The sequence below is a fragment of the Chiloscyllium plagiosum genome, unplaced genomic scaffold (assembly GCF_037043375.1).
Source record: "Chiloscyllium plagiosum isolate Xiang-an unplaced genomic scaffold, Cpla_swu_hap1 HiC_scaffold_20, whole genome shotgun sequence".
Taxonomy (NCBI): Eukaryota; Metazoa; Chordata; class Chondrichthyes; order Orectolobiformes; family Hemiscylliidae; genus Chiloscyllium; species Chiloscyllium plagiosum.
In genome coordinates, this window is record NW_028270158.1 from 5,389,281 (window position 1) to 5,414,290 (window position 25,010).

The 25,010-nt window shown below is 38.9% G+C and overlaps 1 protein-coding gene across 3 annotated transcripts in view; it reads left to right on the forward strand.

The window, feature by feature from the left end:
• Window positions 1-25,010, forward strand: part of marf1 (meiosis regulator and mRNA stability factor 1) — a 55,047-nt gene that overhangs the window by 16,973 nt on the left and 13,064 nt on the right. For all 3 annotated transcript variants that reach the window (XM_087997607.1, XM_087997608.1, XM_087997609.1), the window contains exons 9-20: window positions 4,866-5,026; window positions 5,370-5,528; window positions 5,775-5,967; window positions 8,321-8,499; window positions 11,264-11,344; window positions 11,934-12,170; window positions 12,459-12,578; window positions 14,489-14,664; window positions 17,382-17,602; window positions 19,010-19,152; window positions 19,867-20,000; window positions 21,279-21,481. In XM_087997607.1, the coding sequence (XP_087853733.1) occupies window positions 4,866-5,026; window positions 5,370-5,528; window positions 5,775-5,967; window positions 8,321-8,499; window positions 11,264-11,344; window positions 11,934-12,170; window positions 12,459-12,578; window positions 14,489-14,664; window positions 17,382-17,602; window positions 19,010-19,152; window positions 19,867-20,000; window positions 21,279-21,481 (2,007 nt within the window). The remainder of the gene's footprint in view (window positions 1-4,865; window positions 5,027-5,369; window positions 5,529-5,774; window positions 5,968-8,320; window positions 8,500-11,263; window positions 11,345-11,933; window positions 12,171-12,458; window positions 12,579-14,488; window positions 14,665-17,381; window positions 17,603-19,009; window positions 19,153-19,866; window positions 20,001-21,278; window positions 21,482-25,010) is intronic.

Sequence of the window (25,010 nt, forward strand, 5' to 3'; positions counted from 1 at the left end):
ATATGTTTTTTATTCTGTGAAAATGGACAATTCCACAACTCCAAATTATTCTCCATTTGCTGAATCTTGACCCACTGACTTAACATATCTATTTTCATCACGTCCGAATGACTTCTTCACAACTTACTTGCCGACCGATCTTTGCGTCATCAAATTTAGCAACCATATTTTGGATCCCTTCAGCTCATTAATCTAAGTTGTAAAATGTTTACAATACTGATCCCTGTGATATCACCTGGCAACTAGAAACAGATAAATTTATGTCTACTCTGTTACCTAGCCAATCTTCTGTCCCTACATTATGGCATTTTTTTTGCAATAACCTTTTGATATGGCACCTTATCAAATGCCACCTGCAACTCTAAATATAATATGACAACACTGGTTAATGTTTATCCACAGAACCTCGCCTCTTCATAGAATTTCAATAAATTAGTTAAATATGACTTCAGTCCATGAACCTCTTCCTCATCACACTTTGGATGTTATGCAAATTGAAAAGCTTATTGCTTAACTTCCCAGAAGGATTTGATTTTCACTCTAAGCTACCTATAATTTCTTCATCATTTATTGGATTATTTAACTTCAAATTGGTTCATATGTATTACCATAAATATGACATCATTGTTTATTTGCACATTCCATTCTAACATGCATTATATTGGATTGCTGCCTCATGCTGTAGAGAAGTATGTTCGATTCTAAAATAATAGTTGAGATATCACGAGGTAGAAGCCACCCAATGTGTAAGTGAGGAGTCACTGTGAAATAAGTTTGTTCTCTTCAGTTGGAAGGATGGATGAAATTATACAATTAATATGTTTTTCACAGTTAATTTCAAAATAGTTTAGTTTTTCCCATTGGCTTTGTATTAGTGACTCAAAGGACTTCATTTCTGTAATTAGTTTCTTTATAACTTTCTAGATTTAATTTGACATTGAACTGTATCAGCTCTTATTAAAATAGACAAGGATTGTTGGAAATAAGCAATGTAATCAAAAGCTGAAAATTACCTTCTTGACACCTGCATGTATTTTTGTATGTAAATTAACAAGCCAAGAACAGCAAATGGGAAGTGCAGTTCAATTAATCCTTAATCAAAGGAAACCATTTCCTAAATATAATGCTGCATGTAAATCAAATGTTGTTAATTTGTTAATGTGATGCAGGTGTACTGCATCAAGAGGCAGGGAAAAAAGGGAGAATAACGAGAGAGCTGGTCTTGGTACATATATTCCTTGCTAATGAGCAACTAAGTTGGTGGTTGTTTGCCCATAGTGTGGAAGTTTAGGGTCCAATGTAGTGTTTGAGCTGTATGCTTAGCCATTTCATTTGGAAGCTTTTAGTCCTCTGGTAGACCTGCCATTATGTCAAATATAGGGGTTGCTGTTAAGTGGTTTTTCAGGATGTGAATAGTGAATTTTATCGCTGTTTCTATCAGGTTACTATAGTTTGGCAGGTTTCAGTAGCCACAAATGGAATTTTAGCAGGTAACTTTTCACTAATTTAACTTCCATTACTTTTGAATTAATAGTAGGTATTTGTCTGGCACTAGAAGTGAGCCATATACTATGGGAAAATGGAAATGTTAGACTTCTGAAGTGAACTGCAGTTCACCAAGTGGGTTTTAGGTGTTTGGGCCACATGCAGTGGTTTTATGATCTCCTCTGTTTCAAGGCTTGAGGGGAGAACCAACTTGGCTCATGGTGTTCAGTACATGGCTGGAATTAACATGGCTTTCCATAGCTGTAAGAGCCATCTGCTGTAAAGATCAAAATGATTAAAACAAAAAAATGATTAAATGTCTAAAACTTTGAAAAGGATATCAACTGTTGGATGACTGAGTATGGTTCCCAATATTCTAATACTTCTGTTGAGATGAGGGAAGGTTTGAGAATTAAGTAAGAATTGTTAGCCACAGTGGCAGACCTATGAAATTGCCGCAGTTTTGCCAGAAATTCTGATTGCTTTAAAAACCCCTTTTGAGCACCGAAGTTATTTATGAACTGTGATTATCACTAAAGTTCTGGAAGAGGAGAATGAATGAATATTTCTGTATGTGCTTGACTGGGGCATCTAGCTGAATCTTGAGATTGACAACAGCAGAATGATTTGAACAAGGATAGGATTGAAGTAGGAACAAGAGTTTCTGCTCGGGGAAGAGCAGCCTCCTTTTGAGCAGTCATTGTGATATCCAGAAGCTCGGAGACTGTTAAATATCAGCTGGAGAATATTAATGGGAGAACTCTACACTAGCTGAGAAGCATTCTAGGTCTGCAGAAAGACCTATAGAATGTAAGTATTGGAGGACAAAGCAGTACTCTAACTTCCAAGAAACTGAATCATTAAGCTGGAAGGAAAGCAAGTAAGCTTATAAAAATAATTGCTGGAGAGGTGGTGGATGGTGATTTGGTTAGTCACCCTACCCCCTAGAGTCAGGTGGCACTGTGCAGTCTCAAGATAAAGTAGCTTGACTATTGGAATGATGATTGTAGAAGGACAACATGTTAATATCAAGTCAGATAAACATCAATCCTACATGCATCGAGAGCTTCACCATCTCTTGTGAACTTGATCACAATTGCAAAAATGTAGTTGTCGGATGTCAAGTTGACACTATATGATGGGATAATAATTGCCAGTAGTATGCACAAAGCTGAGACCCCAGTACAGTGGGAAGAAAGATTTACAGTTCCAAATGGTAGCTACTAAGCAAAATGCACTCCAATTCAGCTGAATTAAGTCAAAATCTTTTACTGGTATCCTTCCTTCATGTTTTGAGTTTTTCACACTACACAAAGCAATTTGATTACTGTACTTTAAGCTTTAGTACACTGATATGCTCTCCAGGGCTGCACTTCCTTTTAAAAAGTTCCTGAATCATCTGGAAGTCATTAATTTTGCAATATCAAGTCCAATGCATAGTTTGATCTAATTCAATGCATTGCAGGAAACTGAAAATCTTAACAGTCAGGGAGACAGCTATCGTTAAGTGTAGAGTTGGTGATAACAAAGGAGTTTGTCATTATCTGGAAGGATGAGAGAAAAGAGATACTGAGCTGCACCTTTGCAAGTAAGATCAAGGATCATGAGCTAATTGAGCTGAATAGCTGCTCATGAGTTGTCAAATACAGACCTTGACTGAAGTGTGGAGCAAATCTCCTCTTAACTGACTGCCTTGACACTGTTAATTGCTACTTATGCTACTAGTATTGAGTAAGCAGTCATCAATGACTCAGGGAAAACATCTTTTAATTTCACATGCTGTACCTGACAGACCTGATGAGCAGCAATGGTCCTTAGTTCATGAGTGTAGAATTTGGATTCTTTATACTGCATTTCCAAAATAACACCTCACGCTGTTGCCTCAGTCTTTCCATTTGTTGGAGGAGAATGAAATTGCTGACAAAATCATTAATGACTGTCAGATATCTAGAACGAATCTGATATCTAGTCATTGTCAGCAATCACTTGCTAATGCAAGTGATTGTCCACCTATGAAATTGTGTCACTGGTCATGGATTCTATGGATCTTTGTGACTTTTTGGCAGGTGTTTCTGGGAGGTGGAATTAGTCCTTGACCTTGAGATAATTGGCATTCCTTTCTCGGTTCCTTTTCTGTACTTCACTTCGCAGATGAATGTTCTTGAAGAATTGCGTCCCTTCATAGAGTTTCCTTCGAGTCAGTTTCTTCTGAAGAAGGAACACCCACATGTTGTTATCACTTCAGGGAGGCTTTGAAATGCTTTCTTTATCCTCTCGTTCAAGTGTCTTCCTTGAATTGGGCAAAGAAGATTTGCTTTGGCAGTCAGAACTTGGGTACCTTAAGCACGTGACTGGCCTAGCAGAGTTGATTTCAGATGATTCTGGCCTCTGGTGCTATTAGCTGCTTCAGGGATGCTGATGATGGTATGCCTGCCCTCCCAGGTGAATCTAGCCAGTGTCTGCAATGCTGTCTGAATGGCTGAATGCACACTAAAGGCATGGAAGGTAGTCCAGTGACTAATGTCACACCATACTCTTCAGTAGTTTGTAATGATGGAATTACCATTACAACTCCTGAATACATTAAACATTGTATGTGGTGTGTATGTGAGGACAGACTAGAATGAACAGTATTTGGTTGTGATTTTCAATGTAAACCAAATGTGTGTAACTTGCAAATGATCAGTGCAGGTTTTGTTTCAGTTTGCCACAAACAGGAACAGGAGTAAGTTGTTCAACCCTTGGAGCCTGCTCCACCATTCAGTGGAATTGTGGCTGATACGACATTCCTCGGGCCATAGGCTTGTCGCAGTCAATGACTTCTGTGATCCTATGTATGTCAAGGCTTGAGAGCAGAAGCAATTTCCTTCACGTGGAATGGTAGGGGTGTTATACTGAGTTTCATGAAAATTGGACAAAATCATTTGTTTTCTTTAACCTGTGTACAATTTTCTGAACTTGTTTACCCTTTTATGCCAAGCCCGAGGGATTTGCCTTCACTCTGTCAAGTAGTAAAATTCGGACTTTGTATCTTTGGATGTTAACAAAAAAGTAAGCTTAATGGCTATCACAGTGTGAAATAGTTGCAGTAAACTTTGAAGTTCAAGGAGGAATGATATTGCTGTGTTTAGTGACTGGAAGCATGGTCTTAAACAGAAAATTAGTTTTTTGCCCAGCTGGGTTTTAGCAGTGTTCTGAGCCTATGGCTCAGAACAAAGTTGGGTTCCTCCATTTTATTTTAAAACTCCTTTTTCATTTTGAAAATTGGTTGTAGTTTAGCCATATCTAAGGCTGGCTTTTACCTGTTTTGATTTGGGTAGTCAAACACATTCTGCATTTAAATTGCATGGTTGTAAGTGGCTATTTATTTATTTTCTAAGGAGCTCTGTGGTATGGAATCCAAAGTAAAACAAAATGTACGTACCCAGAAGATCAAAAAGCAAGGATCTGAATCTCCTCCAGTTGGCAACTGCACTTCCATTTATTCCCCAGTCACTGCTAAAAATGTAGGAAATGGTGATTCGTTCAGTGGAAACATAAAGTGAGTTTTGTTTAGCATCTATAATCTAACTGATTTTTACTTTGATTAACTTGAATAAATTTCATTTTTGATTGCGTGATTTTTGAAATTGTTTAAGCATAACTATGCTGACTATTGAGGTGAGTAGACACCAATTGCTTCACATACTTTCAATGTTAGTAATATACGAAATAAAAACTTGGAAATTCATAGTTTTTCACTTGAAAGGAATGGGACAGAGGTCTCCACTGAAACACAAATGTCAAATGTTAGTGCTCAAGTCTAGCGAATATCATTCAAGTAGCTTTTAAAGGAAGTAACTTTTAAAACATCATTTAAAACCTGCATTTTTTTTTTAAAATAGGAGCGAAACTCCATCTTCTAGAAGTTCTTTGGAATCTCCCATTGATAAAATTGAGAAGAAAGCTGACTTCCGTGTCAGTTCTCCTTCTGCTTTTTCTAAGCTGTCAGTTTCAAGACATAACACACCACCTGTTGCAGGTCATGGTACCTGGTCAACCAGGTAACTTTATTTGAACTTTTGTCTACCTCCCTTACTTTAAACACAGTTTACTTCATCCAAGAGTTGAAAGCAAACCTTTAAAATTAATCACTGGTTTTAAAAAAAAAAGGAAATTGGAGATAGCTGATCCTGATTTGTAACATCAGGAGGACAAATTCAGTGTTGAAAGTTTTGCATGAGCTATGCTTTTGTATGTCTGGTAAAGGTTTAATGTTACAACGTTTGACTGTTGTGTAATTATCTTAGGAGTCCGTCCCCAAGCCTTTCAAACAGATCCTGTTCAGTAAGTGCAAATCCAGCAAACCAAACACACTATTCTGACCCTCACACTGGCCCATTTGGAAATGGTACAGATGTACAAGTCAGCAACTTGGATTACCGAATGTCCAGAAAGGACCTACAACAAATACTACATGAAATTTTCTTAAGGCACGGCAAGGTAAACTGGCTCAATACTTATTTGATTTTGTTTTTAGGTGTAATAGTGTTTTGTATCTGAACGCTAATCCAATCAAACTATAAAGTTCTAAATGTCAGCCCAATATTAGTTGTGAAGGTTATGCTATTTTATAAATCTGTTATTTGAGCCAGACTTGCTCTAAACGTTTTATTTTGTTAGGATTAAATTCAAAATGTAAATTTCTAAGTCTGTTAAGGTCTGCATTGGAAATAATGAGAACCGTGAAAAACTTTAACACGCTTGAGCATTTGTTGGACAAGGTTGCTTTTGGAAAAGGAAATAACTATAGTCTTGCGATCAGGTTTGAAAATTTGCATTTTATGCTCGTGCATAATATTTTATCCAGTGTTTATTAAAATGTTCATATTTGTAGTGTTTTCTGTACAGTGAGAATGAGTCTGATAATTGACTTGTAATGACATTTTAGCGTTTTCAAAAGTGAACTCACTGGCAGCAGAAATTTTGCAAGTTACGTACATTGTGGCATTGTTTAATTGTGGCAAAATAGTTTTCTATTATTCAGTTTGATATTTTGAGTATGCTCATTTTAATTGTTTTGGTCAATATTTTAGGTGAATCTTCTGTGTAGCAATGGAATAGTAATTTTTTTTTGTCACATTTAATGTTTATTTCTTTCCTGGAACAGGAGGAGTGCATTTATTGAGGGTAACTAAGTAAATTGCATTTTGTTGTTGTAGATCTTTATCGTGAGGAGCAATAAAAGGGTCTGTTTACATAGTTTTTAATCTTGTGTTCAGTAGACAGCTAATTGTTATGGTTTTCCATTAGATCATGGACTTAATTCTGGTTTGGTTAATCCAGCTCATCAAATTAGACAAATTAAAATACTTGACAAAACCTTTTGGCAATGATGTTGTTATTCAAAACACTTTTTTTTGGATTGCTAAATGTCATAGTCCTAGAAGTACTGCACCGAAACAAACCGTTCGGACCAACTCGTCCATGCTGACCAGATATCCTAAATTAATCTGGTTCCATATCCTCCTCAACCCTTCTTATTCACATATCCATTCAGATGCCTTTTAAATGTTGTAATTGTACCTATCTCCACCACTTCCTGTGGTAGCTCATTCCATACACGGTATCACCCTTTGCGTGAAAAAGTTGTCCCTTAGAGCCCTTTTAAATCTTTCCCCTCTCACTCTAAACCTATGCCCTCTAGTTCTGGACCCCCCCCCCCCCGAAAATACCTTGTCTATTTAACCTATCCATGCCCCTCATGATTTTATAAACCTCTATATGGTTGTCCCTCAGCATCTGCCGCACCAAGGAAAACAACCCCAGCCTATTCAGCCTCTCCCTATAGCTCAAACTCTAAAGCCCTGGCAACAGCCTTGCAGATCTTTTCTGAATCCTTTCAAGTTTCACACTCCTTTCCTATAGGAGGGAGACCAGGATTGCATACAATATTCCAAAAGTGGCCTAACCAACGTCCTGTACAACTGCAACATGACCTCCCATCCCAACTCCTATACTCGGTGCTCTGACCAATAAAGGAAAGCGTACCAAACGCCACCTTCACTATCCTATCTACCTGCAACTCCGCGTTCAACAAACTGAGCCTGCAATCCAAGGTCTCTTTGTTCAGCAACACTCCCCAGGACCTTACAATTAAGTGTATAAATCCTGCCCTGTATTGCCTTTCCAAAATGCAGCACCTCACATTTACCTCAATTAAATTCCATCTGCTCCTTGGCCCATTGGCAATCTGATCAAAATCTTGTGGTACCCCGAGGTAACCTCCTTCACTGTCCAATGCACCTCCAATTTTGGTGTCATCTGCAAATTTACTAACTAAACCTGTGTTCACATCCAAATCACTTCTATCAATGACAAAAAGCAGTGGACTCAGTAATGATCCTTGTGACACCACTAGTCACTGGCCTCCAGTCTGGAAAGCAACCCTCCACCACCACCATCTGTCTTCTACTTTTGAGCCAGTCCTGTAAGAGTGGGAGCCCTTGCTTGAAAGATGACTAAAACATCAACTTTCTTTTTCCTTTGCTACCACACCAGTTGAGAGATGTTTCATTTGCATGTAATGGCAACTGAAACCAGGCCTGGCATGATCAAGATGACACAGTACCACATCTGGTGCTTTTGACCATTTAAGCATTAATGGGGGTAGTCTTGACTTTTGAGTTGTTTTTATAATGTTTAGTTTATTCATAGTCTATAATTTTTATGTTCTAATTAATGATCAGGGTTCTTGCATGAATAATTTAAAACAAGTAGTTTTGTAAAGCTTAAAGAAAGCAAAACTATTCACTCAATTGAACTATAACTGGAGCTTTGTCTCAACGATATATAGGTAAAGAATGTCGAACTAAGCCCTCATACTGATTATCAGCTTAAGGCAACAATTCAGATGGGAAGTCTGCAGGAAGCGATCTTGGCTGTTAATAATTTGCACAGATACAAAATTGGAAGCAAAAGAATCCAAGTATCACTAGCTACTGGAAGTGCCAATAAATCACTTGTTTTACTTGGGTAAGATTGTTTTGTTTGTGTCTGTCTATCCGTCCGTCCGTGAACCATTTACCATACGGACTATTTCTAGGGAGAGGGCGGAGTGAGCAAAAGCAAATCTATTAAGCCAAGCAGTGACCTCATTGGCCGAGTTTTGAAGAGATTATCCTCCTCCACAGTCTGCAGAGGGGACATTCCTTGATAATCTGTAGCATTACTTGCCTCACCGTGAACTTTGTGCTGTGTTTAAGGCTCCATTGGTGGACATTGGCTGCAGAGGATTTCTGTGTCTTTAATCTGTTTAGCAAGGATCATTCCCACAGTAGATCAGTGTGCCGTGTGACAGATCAAGTTTGTCATAAGGAATTGAGTGACTGTTAATTGACTGTTTCCCATTGCTTGCGTCAAAAGATGCTTGCTTGTAGAACTTGCTTTAATTTGGGGTGGCAGTCTGGCAGCAGGTGGCTTGTGCAAATCATCATGGCATTAGTAAGCAAGTTGTAGCACAGATAACAACCAGCTTGTGGGTTTTGTCAGTCATTGTGTCTAATGGCATACTATTTGGGTGGAGGAGATAGTTTGATACCATATTTGAAATGAAGAGAGTTAACTACTTGTTTGAAAAAAATCACTTAATCTCCAAGTTGCTAATGATTAGAGGAAAGAGCTAATTGTCAATACATTGTTTAAAAATTTCATTTACAACTGGAGATTAGAAAACTGAACTTTAATCATGACTGGGGCAGGAGTAGGCCATTAATTCATCCAAGCATGCTCTGCCATTCTCAATCATAAGACCATAAGACATAGGAGCGGAAGTAAGGCCATTCGGCCCATTGAGTCCACTCCGCCATTCAATCATGGCTGGGCATTTCAATTCCACTTACCCGCATTCTCCCCGTAGCCCTTAATTCCTTGTGACATCAAGAATTTATCAATTTCTGCCTTGAAGACATTTAGCATCCCAGCCTCCACTGCACTCTGTGGCAATGAATTCCACAGGCCCACCACTCTCTGGCTGAAGAAATGTCTCCGCATTTCTGTTCTGAATTTACCCCCTCTGATTCTAAGGCTGTGTCCACGGGTCCTATCTCCTTGCCTAACGGAAACAATTTCCTAGCGTCCACCCATGGCAGCAATGTCATAATCCTGTGCTATCCCTGTATCCCTTTGATTCATTAATTGATTTCTTATTACTAATCTCTAGTTTGAATTCACTTAATTGCTGCAGTTCTCTACCTCCAAAGCTGAAGGTCAAAGGCTCATCATCTGAAGAAGTTCTAACTCATCTCAGTCCTAACTGACTTCCCATTTGGGTTTGGGACTCTGTTCATGAACACTAAATCCTACTTTCAAAGGAAACATCTTTTCTACATTGACTTTATCTATCCCTTCTAAGAATTATACCTGCTGCTGTGAGATCACTTCCTCCTCTTTTAAACTCGAGAATGCAGGCCCAGTCCCCTCTATAGAATAGTCCGATCATCCCAGGAATCAGCTTGGTGAATTGCACTGCCTCTGTGGCAAGTATATTATTTTTAGGGAAGAGTTCCAGAACTGTAATATCCAAGTGTGGTTTTAGCATTGTTCTGTATATTTGAGGCAAGATGACTTTTTTGGAGCATTCGAGTAAAGGAACAATAAAAACTAACGTACTGTTTGCTTTCTGAACCAATTGGTGCACTTGCGTACGAGCTTTCATTTCCTTATGAACAAGGATGATTATATCACACCACATCCCTTTGGACATAAACACACTCCATTATAAAAATACTTTGCACCTCATTCCTTCTACCAAATTGACTAATCTCTCACTCGCCATATTACATTTTAACTACAGTCCTCTTGCTGGCTCACTTAGTCTGTCGAAATCCCCTTAAAGCTTTGCTGCATCCTCCTCACAACTCATGTTTCTGTCAAATGTTGCATCATCGGCTAACTTGTAAATATTAGTCAATCCCCACATCATAATCGTAGATTGTGATCTGTCAGAGCACAAGTGCTGTTCCTTGTGGTAACCCACTGGTCACAGCCTGTTAGTCTAAGAGTGATTCATTTATTTCTACTCTCTGCTTTCTGCCTGTAACCAGTCCCCAGTCCACACAAGTATATTACCATGTACTTTAATTTTGATTACTAACCACCTCCTGAGTGAGACATTGACAAAAGCCTCCCAGCAATTCCAGCCCTACATCTAGTTCTTCCATACTGACTTTGCCAATAAGATCCTGTCTCAACTCTATCACATTTGTCAAACATGATTTCCCTATTCATAAATCCATGTTGACTTGTTGCATTTGATACAAATCTTCCATGTGTACAAGCCTGCCTTAAAATTGGAGATATTTTCGAGGAGTTAAAGTAGGTCTCAACATATGGAGACAGCACAAATGGCCACTAAACAATCTGATCAAAATAGTTTGTTCTTCACCTTGATGAACACACTTTCTATGCAACTGTCATGGCTACATCTGCTTGCTAATGTTTCTCAACTGGTTTAAACCCATTCTCTTACTCTTTGCAATATTGACTTGCCTTAACAAAAGGAAGCATTGCAGTCTGTTGCAGTGAGCAGTCCACGTTTTAAAGATTAGCAAATAAGAATAACTTTTATTTCAACTTTGAGGAAAGAATTCTGGCATCATAACAAAAGCCCCAGTAATCTGTAGTGGGATTGCTTTTGCTGACCAAGTAGTCCAAACAAAATCTTGCAAAAGTACTTGATAACTTGCGTAACGTCCTAACTTGATATTGTGTGCTGATTGTGTTTATTATTTGATTACAGCTCTGAAACCATATCCATTTTGCAGGACGCCCCTGCATGTTGCTTGCCACTGTTCAAATTCACAGAGATTTATGAAAAAAGGTACATAATAGTTACATGTCTGTGAACTGTTGGAGCATTCAACTTATTGACACAATGATTAGTTTACTGTGTTCACCTGTTTGGTTGAGAAATCTGAGGGATACAGGAATAAGTTTAAAAGTTGAGACTTGCTTTATCCCTATATTGATATGGGAGGTGCCCCTTTCTCCTTAGGAATTTCTTATGTGAAAGAATTAAATTTCATTCACCTCAAATTTTAACTGTACCATTGTTTCAGTTTTGGCTAAACTACAGAATTCAAACACTCATAACGTTTGCACCTCTTCAGTTTTGTGAGGATGTTAAATAGTACTTGAATGAAGTCTTCAAATATATTTGTTTGAAAGTTGGGAATTGATTGTAATTTTTATACTATGACAATTTTACATTTCATTGACACTTTGTGTTAAGTTGCTTGGCAGATTGGAAAGTTTGTTTTTTATTATTAGAATATTGTCCAATTCAGAACTTGTGTTCCAAGTACCAAGTTCATTTTGTTTATACATAACTTTTTGTGGCACCGAAACTGACTGATATGCTTCAGAAAACTCCATAACTGTTGAAGTAACTTGAATCTACCACCCTCTAGATTTGGACACAAGTTGTTTGTGTCAGATTTGTACAAGTTAACAGACACAGTGGCTATCCGTGACCAAGTGAATGGAAGAATGGTTTGTCTCCTGCCCAGCAGTCAGACAAGGCAGAGCCTTCTGAGTTCTGTATTATCATACGATAGTTCATCATCCAACTGCAGCCCCGTTATCTTTGAGGAGCTAGAATACCATGAACCAATCTGCAAACAGCACTGCTCCAATAATGGCTATAAGTAAGATTCACATTTTTATATTAACAAATGTTTACTCTTCAATGGAACATGTAATATCATCTTCCTCCTTTTATAATTATCTTAGTATGTTTTGTAAGACATTGTGCTCCAAAAATAATGGAGACGTGCTATGAGACCAAATGTTTTTGTTTCCACACTTTACTTTTTTGCATATCCTAAAGACACTTTGTTTTTTTGTGGAATTTTGCTATTCTGAATTGCTACATTTTTTTGAAATAAGTTAATATAACTGCATGCCATGGAATAACATTTTTTTTCTGGTTGCAGTGAAAATGAATTTGATCCTGATTCTTACAAAATACCATTTACAATATTGTCCCTGAAAACATTTGCGCCACAGGTACATAGCCTGTTACATACCCATGAGGGTACTGTGCCTCTCCTTAGGTGAGTAGTACATTCTGTTTGTATGAGCAATGTTTGGATTAGAGAGAAGGGTGATTCCAAAATTTCAGTACTGCCTTGTGACCTGCGTTAGCTCTTTAAAGTTCCTGTTCTAATTGACTTTTGTACAAAAATTCCAAGGATGAAGTGAAAACCTCCTTGATGTTGGCTACATTGCCCACAGTTTCAAAAATGTCCACTAGCCTATTTATTTTGCCAGATATATATTGTGACAATCAATCCTTTTTCAGCTGAGGGAGTGAATTGAAAAGATTACTTGATGTGAGCTAGTAAAATCCAGTCTTTCTGGGTTCTGGAGTTGCCAACTTTGAAGGCATTTCTGTAGGTTGATTGTGTAATGTCCTGATCATGCTATAATCTGCAAATGTTAGATTAGTATGAGTCTATGACTATAAATCTTGGATTTTCCATTATGTTGAATATTTTTGCTTGTAATTGTGGACCAGGATTTTGTATAAAAGTTCTGAATTGGGGGAGGGGAAAGAGGGGAAACTGATTTATTGAAGACCAATTATCTTGGCTAAACCTGAAGGTGTTAGCAACTTTGATTCCACCAGTAACGAAATATGATTTGTTGAAAGTGTATGAGTAATCTCATACTACTTGCGCCTGCAATACCTTTTTTAAGTAGCAGTTATCAATCAAAGCAAAGTAATGTGGATGCTGGAGCTCAGAAATACAAACCGTGCTAGAGAAAGCTAAGTCTGACAGCATCTGCATAAAGAGAAAATCTTAACTTTGAGTCCAGAATGACTCATTTTTTATCTATCTGCCTTCATTTCTCGGCTATGGGCTTCCATTGAATTGGACGACTCTTTATAGTCAAAGTATTGCAGATGTTTGCTTTCTGTAGGTCGCTGACCATTCTATATTTAATGTCTACCATCAGGCCAGCAAGATTTTACTGGCTGATTCAGTCTGTTTTGCTGAGAAAGCACTTTCCATAGCCAGCAAGTTCTGGCTTGGGAGTTGAACACTGAACTTGCCCAACTTTGGGCATGTTGCCCACTGTATTACAAGGCCTTCCTGATGATCTGGTCATAATTAGTTTATTGGGACATTACACCATCTGTAATAGCTAAGTGATTCTGGAAGCCCATGAAGTTTTACTGCTTTGTGGCAGAAAGTCCTAGCTTACAGTCGGTACAGACCCTATACAATTTGTGTAATCACCAAGGAAAGCTGAGAAATTTTACTGAAAGGCCAGGAAAAGAGGGAAATTGGTCAAATTCCACTTTTACCTTTCTTAATGATCAAGACACTAGTCATATGAGATCATATGGGTCTGCTTTACAACCGAAAATACATACCTCCATAAAGTCAAGCAGTACTCCCTCGGACCTTGCCATTAAGTGTATAATCCCTGTTAAGATTTACTTTCCCAAAATGCAGCACCTTGCAGTTATCTAAATTAAACTCCATCTGCCACCTCTCAGCCCATTGGCCCATCTGATCAAGATCCTGTTATAATCAGAGGTAGGTAACCTTATTAGCTGTCCACGACGCCTCCAATTTTGGTGTTATCTGCAAACTTACTAACTATATCATTCATGTTCATATCCAAATCATTTATATAAATGATGAAAGGTAGTGGACCCAGCACCGATCCTTGTGGCACTCCACTGGTCACAGGCCTCCAGTCTGAAAAACAACCCTCCATCACCATCCTCTGTCTTCTATCTTTGAGCCAGTTCTGTATCCAAATGACGAGTTCTCCCTGTATTCCATGAGATCTAACCTTGTGAACCAGTCTCCCGGGGGAACCTTGTCAAACACCTTACTGAAGTTCATATAGATTACGCCTACTGTTCCGTCCTCATCAATCTCTTTGTTACTTCTTCAAAAACTCAATGCAGTTATTGGGATACATAAACACTTTGTTCCTTTTTAAGCTTTCTGGACTGTTATGCTGCAGAATTTGCTGTTTTGAAGATCGTGGAGGAGGGGCAGGGTGGTGTTCCTTTGGAGCACCTCATAACCTGTGTCCCTGGTGTTAACATTGTTACTGCACAGGATGGCATTAAAGTTGTGAAATGGGTGCAGAACAAGCCTCCACCACTTAATGCCGGTAAGTTGACACTTCCTCATTTCAAACAATGCATGTGTTACTGTAATATTGAAGAATGAATGTAATTATAGTGGTTATTCTGATTTTGTTTGAACTACAGTTAATTTTTTTAGCCTGATGGCTTTTACAAGCTGTGGAACCACTCGTCTTTCTGTTGTTAAAGTGAATCTGAAGCATAACAAATTGTTTAACATCTAGTCATTCTGCAATGGCATTCGACACATTGTTTTAAAAAAAAAAGCCTTTTGGATCAGGCTGGGTTAGAGTAGAGGGGGTACAATTCAGTCTTTGTCATGCATTTTGTCATTCCAATGTTTCAAGCCTCACCTTTCAAACAAACTAGCCAAGCTGCTGCATTGTAATTGCACCTGTCTTCAAATCATGCTGCTGCAATGTCCCAGGGCACAGGTTGAGTTGAAGCATTACATGTAAATGTGAATATAGGACTTAAGTGGTGCATAAAGGCTCAGGCATTTAGTAAATAGAGAATTGGTTAATTTTGAGTTCTACCTATTTTTTTAAGGAAACACTGAACATGTTAATCCTCATTGCAATCAGGCTACAAACCTTTATTTTCTTGGGTTGGATATTTGTGTGCAAGAACAATGCTTGTTTGCCATAGAACTACTTTTTATTTCTTGTGGATAATTTATAGGTATTATCGTCTCCAGAAAGTGATCGTATTTGGCACGCAAACATCACATTGCAATCAAATTTGCTCCCTACCCTGATTTTCCAGCATACTTGAAAATGAGACCTGAGTAATTAGATGGTTCTGAAGTAACACCATAAGAACAGGAGTCTGGCCTTGATTTCCCCTAATGATCAAGAACCTGTCAGCTTTTAAAAGTAGACAAGAACTGTCTCTACATCTGTCTGTGGCAATTTCCAAACACAGACATCCTCAGAAGACATTTTTCCTTATCTCAATGAGATTACACCTCAATTTCCGGAATTTCCAATGAGTAGAGTCCTAACCCGTTTAAGCGAAAGTGAGGACTGCAGATTCTGGAGTTTGGAAATTAGAGTGGTGCTGGCAAAGCACAGCAGGTCAGGCAGCACCTGAGGAGCAGGAAAATCGACGTTTCAGGCAGGAGCCCTTCATCACGAATGAGGCTGGAAGCCTCGGGGGTGGAGAGATAAATGGGAAGAAGGTAGTTGAGTGCAAGAGGTGGATGGTTCCCTGAAGCGCTCTGTGAGAAGGCATCCAGTCTCCCCAGTGTAAAGGGGACTGCGTTGGGAGTAACGGATGCAATAAATGACATTAGTGGAAGTGCAGGTGAAAATTTGATGGATGTGGAAGGCTCCTTTGGGGCCTTGGATGGAGGTGAGGGGGGTCGGCCTTTGGGGCCTTGGCTGGAGGTTGGGGTGGTGGAGAGCCTTGGATGGAGGTGGGGGTTGTGGGGGGGGAGATGTTAGAGCCTTGGATGGAGGTGAGCCTTTGCTCATTAAACGGTCCCTTAACCATCCTACTGAACTGTCTCTGATTTTAAAAAAAAATAAAAAATATCCTGTTAGTAAAAATAGGATATAAGATTGCAGTGCTAAAGTTGTAGAGCACTTTTGTCCTAGTCAGCAGCTTAAATGCTTCATTCAGACTCCTCTTCAAAAAACAAGGAAATTATTCCCTGCCCAAAAAAATGATCCAACAAAATTCGGTAACATTTGACCCTCGAGGTTAGGAAGAATGAATGATGTGGAAGTAAAGAAAAGCTCAGACTTGAAATCGAAGGGAAATGGAAGAGGGCCTTGTGAAAGGCACAAACGATTTAAAAGGTGGTTAATCCAGCACACTTGTTCTTGTAAAAGTACAGAATCTAACAAACTCTGGGGGAAAGACTGAAGGTGATCTCTGGAAAATGTCAAGTTATGTTTAATGCCATAATTGATCATGCATTTTGTTTTCACTTGAGATGTGAGCATCTCTAGCTGACCAGCATTTTTTGCCTGTCCCTTGTTGCCCTTGAGAAAGTGATAGTGAGTTGCCTTGAACCACTGCAGTATAACTAAGTGGTTTGCTAGGCCACATCAGAGGGCAGTTGAGAGGGCATCAGAGGGCAGTTTGAGCCTGGAGTCACATGTAAGTCAGACTAGCTGAGGATGGCAGATTTCCAACCTGAACAACACAAATGGACCAGATGGGTTTTTCTAACAATTAACAATGGTATCATGATCATCAGACTCTTAATTCCAGATTTTGTTTATTCAATTGAAGCTCATCCATCTACTGAGACAGGATTCTAATCCAGTGCATTGACCTCATGATCTAATTTCAGAAATTTAAGACATTAGGTTTTTTAATGATGCTTTTGATTTACAACTGCAGAATTTATTTGCTATTTTATGCTGGGTTTATAGCACAGCTATCTGACTGGTTGAAGCTTGTCAGCTATCTGGTTTGGAACTAAATCTTTAGAGAAGCTGTAAGAACATTTAACTTCTCATTTTAGCCCTTCTCCTATTTAATCCATCCCTGGAATTGGAAAGTTCTAAGTAAAATACGAAGTGTCCCACTGGAAAAAATGTTTGTTAACACAGTCTGGATTAAATGATGCTGTTACTAATTTTCGTGAAAACAAGTTGATTCTGGTAAAGCTTTGTAACTGAAATATTGAAATATTGTTTGTGGAACACTTGATCAGAAATGGTAATGTGATGGTAGTGTTTCTTATGTGCAAACTTGAAATGCCAAATCCATTCTCTACTTTTTTCTATAGATCCCTGGTTGCTACGTTGTAAAAGTCCTGTGGGAAATCCTCAGCTTATTCAGTTTAGCAGAGAAGTAATCGATCTCCTAAAGAGCCAGGCTCACTGTTTAATATGTCAACACAAGTTTATACCAACCTACCATCACCATTTTGGGAAGCAGTGCCGAGTTTCAGACTATGGCTTCTCAAAATTAGTGGAGTTGCTGGAAGCAGTGCCTCATGTTCTGCAGGTGAGTTTTATTGGATTATAAATCAGTTTTAAGCATAAACTGCTAGTTTAGGCTTTTATCACCAATGAGTAGCGTCTTGGAAGTGTCAATTAGATTGCATTTAAATTTTTTTTTTCTCGACAATATTTGTGCATTTTAAGTATCATTACTTCCTGTTTCTGTAGTGGCAATGAACCTGGTGTGTGTGTGTGTGTGTGTGTGACTATTGGCAGTAGCAGGTCATTGTAGCATCAGGGCAGTAGCTCATGGGAGAAATCAAGGCTAGGAAGAACCATTACAACTAGCAGTAGTGAAAACGCTATGAAACATCAAGACAGGTGAATCACTGAAATAAAGACTACAATGATTTTAACACGGAAAAGGCCAAACAAACCTCTCTAGGCAGGTACAGGGAGAACACAAGTCCTACTACAACTCAATTTTGACACAGGACCTAAGAGTATTGTGAATACAATGCAGGAATTCACATCGATAGAAGCTCAATCCTAATTGAGAGACGTAGGTCTGGACTAATTTCACACCAAAAAGCTCAAACTAACAATTTCACTTTTAGATACTGGTAACTTTCTCACCTTCCAAGTGAGATTTAAAAGCTTGCATTTTGGAAGGTGAGAAAATTACCAGTATCTAAAAGTGAAATTGTTAGTTTGAGCTTTTTGGTGTGAAATTAGTCCAGACCTACGTCTCTCAATTAGGATTGAGCTTCTGTCGATGTGAATACAATGCAGGAATTCACAATACTCTTAGGTCCTGTGTCAAAATTGAGTTGTAGTAGGACTTGTTCTCCCTGTACCTGCCTTGAGATGTTTGTTTGGCCTTTTCCGTGTTAAAATCATTGTAGTCTTTATTTCAGTGATTCACCTGTCTTGATGTTTCATAGCGTTTTCACTACTGCTAGTTGTAATGGTTCTTCCTAGCCTTGATTTCTCCCATGAGCTACTGCCCTGATGCTACAATGACCTGCTACTGCCAATAGTCTCATGAAATCTCACTGTAAAACTGAGAGTTTACACTAACACTTGAATCAGTGTGCTGTCAGCTGAAATAAATCTCCACAATTGGTGTTTCTGTCTCACCATCTTCAGAAATATATTCAACAATCAAATAATTGAGTTTGTTGTTTGAAAGTGTCACTTTGAAGAAACTGCAAGTGCTTGGTAGTCTCCCAAGTCTGCATGTAATCATCTGATTTTAAATGGAAGTAATTGCCGTATAATATTATGAGACTCCTTTTTTTGTGTTTGATCAAGTTATGCATTTTGCTTATACAAAAGGCTTGTGAAAACCCCAATGTTTACTCATTAGAATTTTACTCATAACTTGCCATTCAAAAGTCATGAGTTTTCAGATCTGTCTTGTATACTGACAATTGCAATCTAAATGATTTACCCCTATCATTTATTATAGATCCTTGGCTTGGGCACAAAACGCCTACTTACGTTAACACATCGAGCACAAGTAAAACGTTTTACCCAAGATCTACTTAAACTTCTCAAATCTCAAGCCAGTAAACAGGTTTTTGTAAGAGAATTTGGACAAGCCTACCATTGGTAAGTGTGATCCTTAAATTCTGTTTAGCTCTTTAAAATTGGTTCCTTTAAGTAAGGAATGGAGAGTATTTTTTAATCTTGGCACCTGAAGTCAGCATCTAGCTGCATCTCTCTGCCCTAGCTTAGCCAGATAATTCTCTGCACAGTAGCGAATCATTCATTCCCATAGCTGTGATCCCACCGGTTGGAGAATGCTGCACCTTTGCAGGTCAGTGTTCTGGGCCCATGCTGGTTTTCAGCTGGATAGCAACTACAAAAATTCTTGTCAACATAAAACCTGTTGACTAGTACTGGTGGCTAGAATTAGTCCTCTTTTCCTGTACTTATACTTTGGAGATACAGAATTAATAAGCATCCTCTGTACTTTTTATGAAGGTTGACTGAAGCATTATTGTAGACTCTAGAAGCTATTTGTAGGGTTGGACATAAATTTTGAATTTACAGACTTAGCATGTGAAATAAGCAGTGAGTCTTCTGCCACTGTGATGCTGAGGCACTGGCCTGAGATGTATAATAGTTGAGAGAAGCTAGCAATTCCAATGAGCATCCGCATGTATTGGTTCACACTACAAGTAATACTTGTGTGTAGAAGTTAGTAATTTGGAGCAGTTTATGGCTATTGATAAATTATAGTGCATGATTAGAAACCGTGAGATAAGGTTTGGACAGCAAAGCCATTTTGGTTTCAATTTTCTGCATTTTGATTCTGTTTAGGTGTTTTTCGAAGGACTGGAATGTCACAGACTATGGTGTATGTGAATTAGCCGATCTTCTTTCAGAAATACCAGACACTACAATTTGTGTTTCACAGCAGGATGATGATACTGTGATTTCTATCCCTAAGCGAGGTGCTCTTTCTTTTTAATTGTGTTGTATTCATTCTTTTGGCATAGTTCTTCTAAATACAACAGAATTCCTGTTAACTCAGCTGCATGGTCATGCATGCAAAATGCAAGGAGGAGCAAGTCTGTGGCCACCTTGGTGAGATTTATTTTTCTTACAGTGGCTGGGTAAATGAGTGGAGGGGAGGGAAATAATTGAGTTACAAAGTTTTTTTTAATATGATGATGGAAAAGATAATCTACCCTAAGGGCAGCACGGTAGCCCAATGGTTAGTATGCTGCCTCTCAGCGCCAGGGACCTGGGTTTTATTCCACCCTCTGGCAATTGTGTGTGTACAGTTTGCACATTCTCCCTGTCTGCAGGCGTTTCCTCCAGGTGCTCTGGTTTCCTCCCATAGTCCAAAGATGTGCAGGTTAGGTGGATTGGCTGTGCTAAATTACCCATAAAGTCCAGGGAAGTGCAGGCTACATGGGATAACCATGGAAAATGCAGGGCTCCAGGGATTGGGTATAAGGTATGGGTCTGGGTGCGATACTCTTTGGATGATCGGTGTGAATTTGTTGGTCCAAACAGCCTGCTTCCACACTGTAGGGATTCTATTGTCAGCAGTCTATGCAATGTGCATATGCACACTCACTATTATGATTTTAGGAAATGTTGGGATTTATCGTCATTCCCAGTTGCTGTAATGTTATGAATCGGCCACGTTTGATCTAGGCCAGACTGGATAGAGGTGATACTTTGTTTCTTGAAGAAAAGTTATAAATTTATTTAGGATTTATAACCATCTAGCAAGCTTCTCCATTTTATAGTGGCCTCGGGTTGACTAGTTCATTGAATTCAATTTCACAACAGGCTTGGGTGAAATTTCAATGTACAACCACTATTTCCTAGTTCAGTACTATAACTAAGTGCCCATTTATGCTCGTTGCAGCCGCAAACGTGAAATGTGAACATTGCAATTGGAAATCTGTATGTCAACAGATGCTTTGTGGCTCAGGTCAAGCAATGGCATTGTCCAACAAATTTTGAAATTGTTATTTCACAGTTGTTTGTGTATACTTTTTCTTACAAACCAAAGTTTTTAATAATTGTTTCATCAACTAGCCATGAGTAAACCACAGGTAGTTCACCAATATTTCTAAACGTGATCTAGACTTTAGATCTTCAACTTGTAATTTCACTGTAATATGCCACCGAACTTAACAGTGAGTAACTTTGCATGCTTTTGAAAATTGCATATTATGTTCAATCTTTAGAAAATTATTTGAATTTTATTCTAGAACGCACTCCAGAAGAAATAGAGAGGACAAAGCAGTTCGCTAAAGAGGTTGTGGATTTATTGCGGCATCAATCTCATTGTCGTATGCCCTTTAGTAAATTTATTCCAGCTTATCACCATCACTTCGGGCGTCAATGCAAGCTCACTTACTATGGATTTAACAAACTCATAGAACTGTTTGAAGCTATACCTGAGGTATTGCAGGTGAGTGTAAGCCCATGTGGATTTGGTTAACTGCAGGAAGCCAGGAGTATAGAGATATCCAAGCAAATAGTTTCTAGTAGCTCGAACTCCCTCATTGTTGTTTGACTTAGATCAGCTTTAATTCTGCTCTTTCTGGTTTATCATTTATCCATATCCAGTATTAGAAAATTAGTTTATAAACTTTGTCACTTTATTGAGCGCAGTATTCCTGAGGTATTGCAGGTGAGGTATATGTGGTGTTGAAATTTAAGCAGATGGTGCAGAATTAAGCAGCGGATTAAATGTAATCAAAAAAAGAGAAAATGCTGGAAAATCTTAGCAAGTCTGGCAACATCTGTAAGGAGAGAAAAGAGCTGACGTTTCGAGTCTAACTGACCCTTTGTCAAAGGATTAAATGTAATACTGTAAACTAACTACAATTGGTATACACATTATTGACCAATCAATAAAATGTGGAATGCAAAATGTTTTCAATGTTCAGTTAATTTTTGGAAACATTTTGTATTTAATGCTCAAATATTCAGTTTTGACTCAATCCCACTCTGTTGAATTAGATATGCTCTGTCAACACTGAGACTACATGTATATGCTATTTTCATGTGTTTAAATGTGTAAATCAATGGTTAAATATGAAATGTGTGGATTTTAAACAGTTATTTAATTAGCTAGTTTATATGCTCTCTGATTGTCAAGGACGACATCAAGGCGTTGCTGAGAGATGATATAGGTTTTATGGAGAATAAGGTTGAATCCATTTGGGTGGAAATTAGAAATTCTAAGAAAAAGTCACTGATAAGTGTAGACTATAGGCCACCAAATAATAACATCACATTGGGACAGGCATTAAACAAAGAAATACTAATGCCTGTAAAAATAGTATGCCAATTATTGTGGGGGATTTTAATCTACATGTCGATTGGTCAAACCAGCTCAGTCAGGGTAGCCTTGAAGAGGAATTTGAGTTTTCTTGAATAGTATGTAATGGAACTGACGAAAGGAAGCTTTCCTAAATATGGTCCTGTGTAATGAGACAGGAATAGTTAATGACCTCGTAATTAGGGATCCTCTTGGAAGGAGCAATCACAGTATAGTTGAATAGAGAATACAGATGGAGAGTGTGAAGATAAAATCCAGTAACAGTATCCTGTGCTTAAACATGGGAGACTACAATAGAATGAGGGAGGATTTGGCTAAAGTAGACTGGAAACAAAGATTTTATGGTGGGACAGTTGACGAGCAATGGATTTTGAAAAATTAATTTGAAAGTGCTCAGCAAAAGAATACTCCAGTGAAAAGGAAGGACTGTAAGAAAAGGAGTATAAGAAAAATCTGCCAGGGGTGTCTAAGGAAATAAGGGAGGCTATCAAATTGAAAAAGAAGGCATACAAAGTAGCCAAGAACAGCAGGAAGCCAGAAGTTTGGAAAAGCAGCCAACAATAGCTGTAAAGAAAAGTAAGATAGAACATGAGAAAAAAAAACTGGCACAGAATATAAAGCCATAGTGAAAATTTCTATTAAATAAAACAAAAAAGAGTGGCTAAAGTAAACGTTTGTCCTTTAGAGGATGAAAAGGGGTATTTAGTTATGGGATATGAGGAAATGGCCGAGGCATTGAACATATTTTGTATCGTTCTTCACAGTGGAGGACACCAATAACATCTCAATCATTGACAGAGATGAAGGTAGATGAGGACCTGGAAACAATCATTATTACAGAAGAACTAGTGTTGGGCAATGGAGCTAAGGATAGACTAGTCTTCTGGCCCTGATGGAATGCATCCCAGGGTACTAAAAGGGATGGCAGAAGAAATAGCCAGTGCACTTGTGGTAATTTTCCAAAATTCGCTGGACTCTGGGTCAGTCCCAGCAGATTGGAAAACAGCAAACGTGATGCCAGTGTTTAAAAAGGGAGGTGGACAAATGGGGAATTATAGACTGCTTAACTTAACTTCTGCAGTGGGGAAGATTCTTGAGTGTATTGTCAAGGAAGAAATAACAAGGTATCTCGATAGAAATTGGACAGTTGGGCTGACGCAGCATGGGTTCATGAAGGGCAGGTCATGCTTAACAAATCTTTTGGAATTCTATGAAGACATTACGAACAAGGTGGACAACAGGGAGCTAGTGGATGTGGTGTGCCTAGATTTTCAAAAGGCCTTCGACAAGGTGCCACACAAGAGGCTGCTACATAAGATAAGGATGTGTGGCGTTACGGACAAAGTATTAGCATGGATAGAGGATTGGTTGACTAACAGGAAGCAAACAGTGGGGATAATGAGTGCTATTCTGGTTGGCAATTAGTAACTAGTGGTGTGCCACAGGGATTGATATTGGGACTACAGTTATTCACAATTTGTGTAGATGATTTGGAATTGGGGACCATGTGTGATGTCAGAGTTTGCAAATGACACTAAGGTGAGTGGCAGAGCAAAGTGTGCAGAGGACTGAGAAACTGAGAATCTGGCAGATCGAATAAAATGTTAACAAATGTGAAGTCATACATTTTGGTAGGAGTAACAACAAAAGAAATTATTAGATTAGATGATTAGATTAGATTAGATTACTTACAGTGTGGAAACAGGCCCTTCGGCCCAACAAGTCCACACCGCCCCGCCGAAGCGCAACCCACCCATACCCCTACATTTACCCCTTACCTAACACTACGGGCAATTTAGCATGGCCAATTCACCTGACCTGCACATCTTTGGACTGTGGGAGGAAACCAGAGCACCCGGAGGAAACCCACGCAGACACGGGGAGAACGTGCAAACTCCACACAGTTAGTCGCCTGAGGCGGGTATTGAACCCGGGTCTCTGGCGCTGTGAGGCAGCAGTGCTAACCACTGTGCCACCGTGCCGCCCACTTGAATGGTAAAAAGTAGCAGCATGCTGCTATGCAGAGGGACCTTGATGTCCTTGTGCATTAATCACAAAAGGTTGGTCTGCAGGTACAACAGGTAATTAGGAAGGCAAATGGAATTTTGTCCTTCATTGCTAAAGGGATTGAGTTTAAAAGTAGGGAGGTTATGTTACAGCTGTACAGGGTGCTGAAGGTCACACCGGAGTATTGTGTGTGGTTTTGATCTTGTTATTTGAAAATTGATATAACTGGCACTGGAGGGGGTGCAGAGGAGGTTCACTAGGTTGATTCTGGAGTTGAGGGGGTTGGCTTATGAGGAGAGACTGAGTAGACTGGGATTATATTCATTGGAATTTAGAAGGATGAGGAGGGATCTTATAGAAACATAAAATTATGAACGGAACAGCTAAGATAGAAGTAGAGAGGATGGCAGGTGAAACTAGGACGTGATGGCCTCAAAATTACAGGGAGCAGATGTCGGACTGAATTGAGAAGGAGCTTCCTCACCCAGAGGGTTGTGAATCTGTGGAATTCTCTGCCCAGTGAAGTAGTTGATATTACTTCAGTAAACGTTTTTAAAGCTAAGATTTTTTTTTTGAACAATAAAGCAATTAAGAATTATAGAAAGAAGGCAGGTAAGTGGAGCTGAGGCCATGACAAGATCAGCCG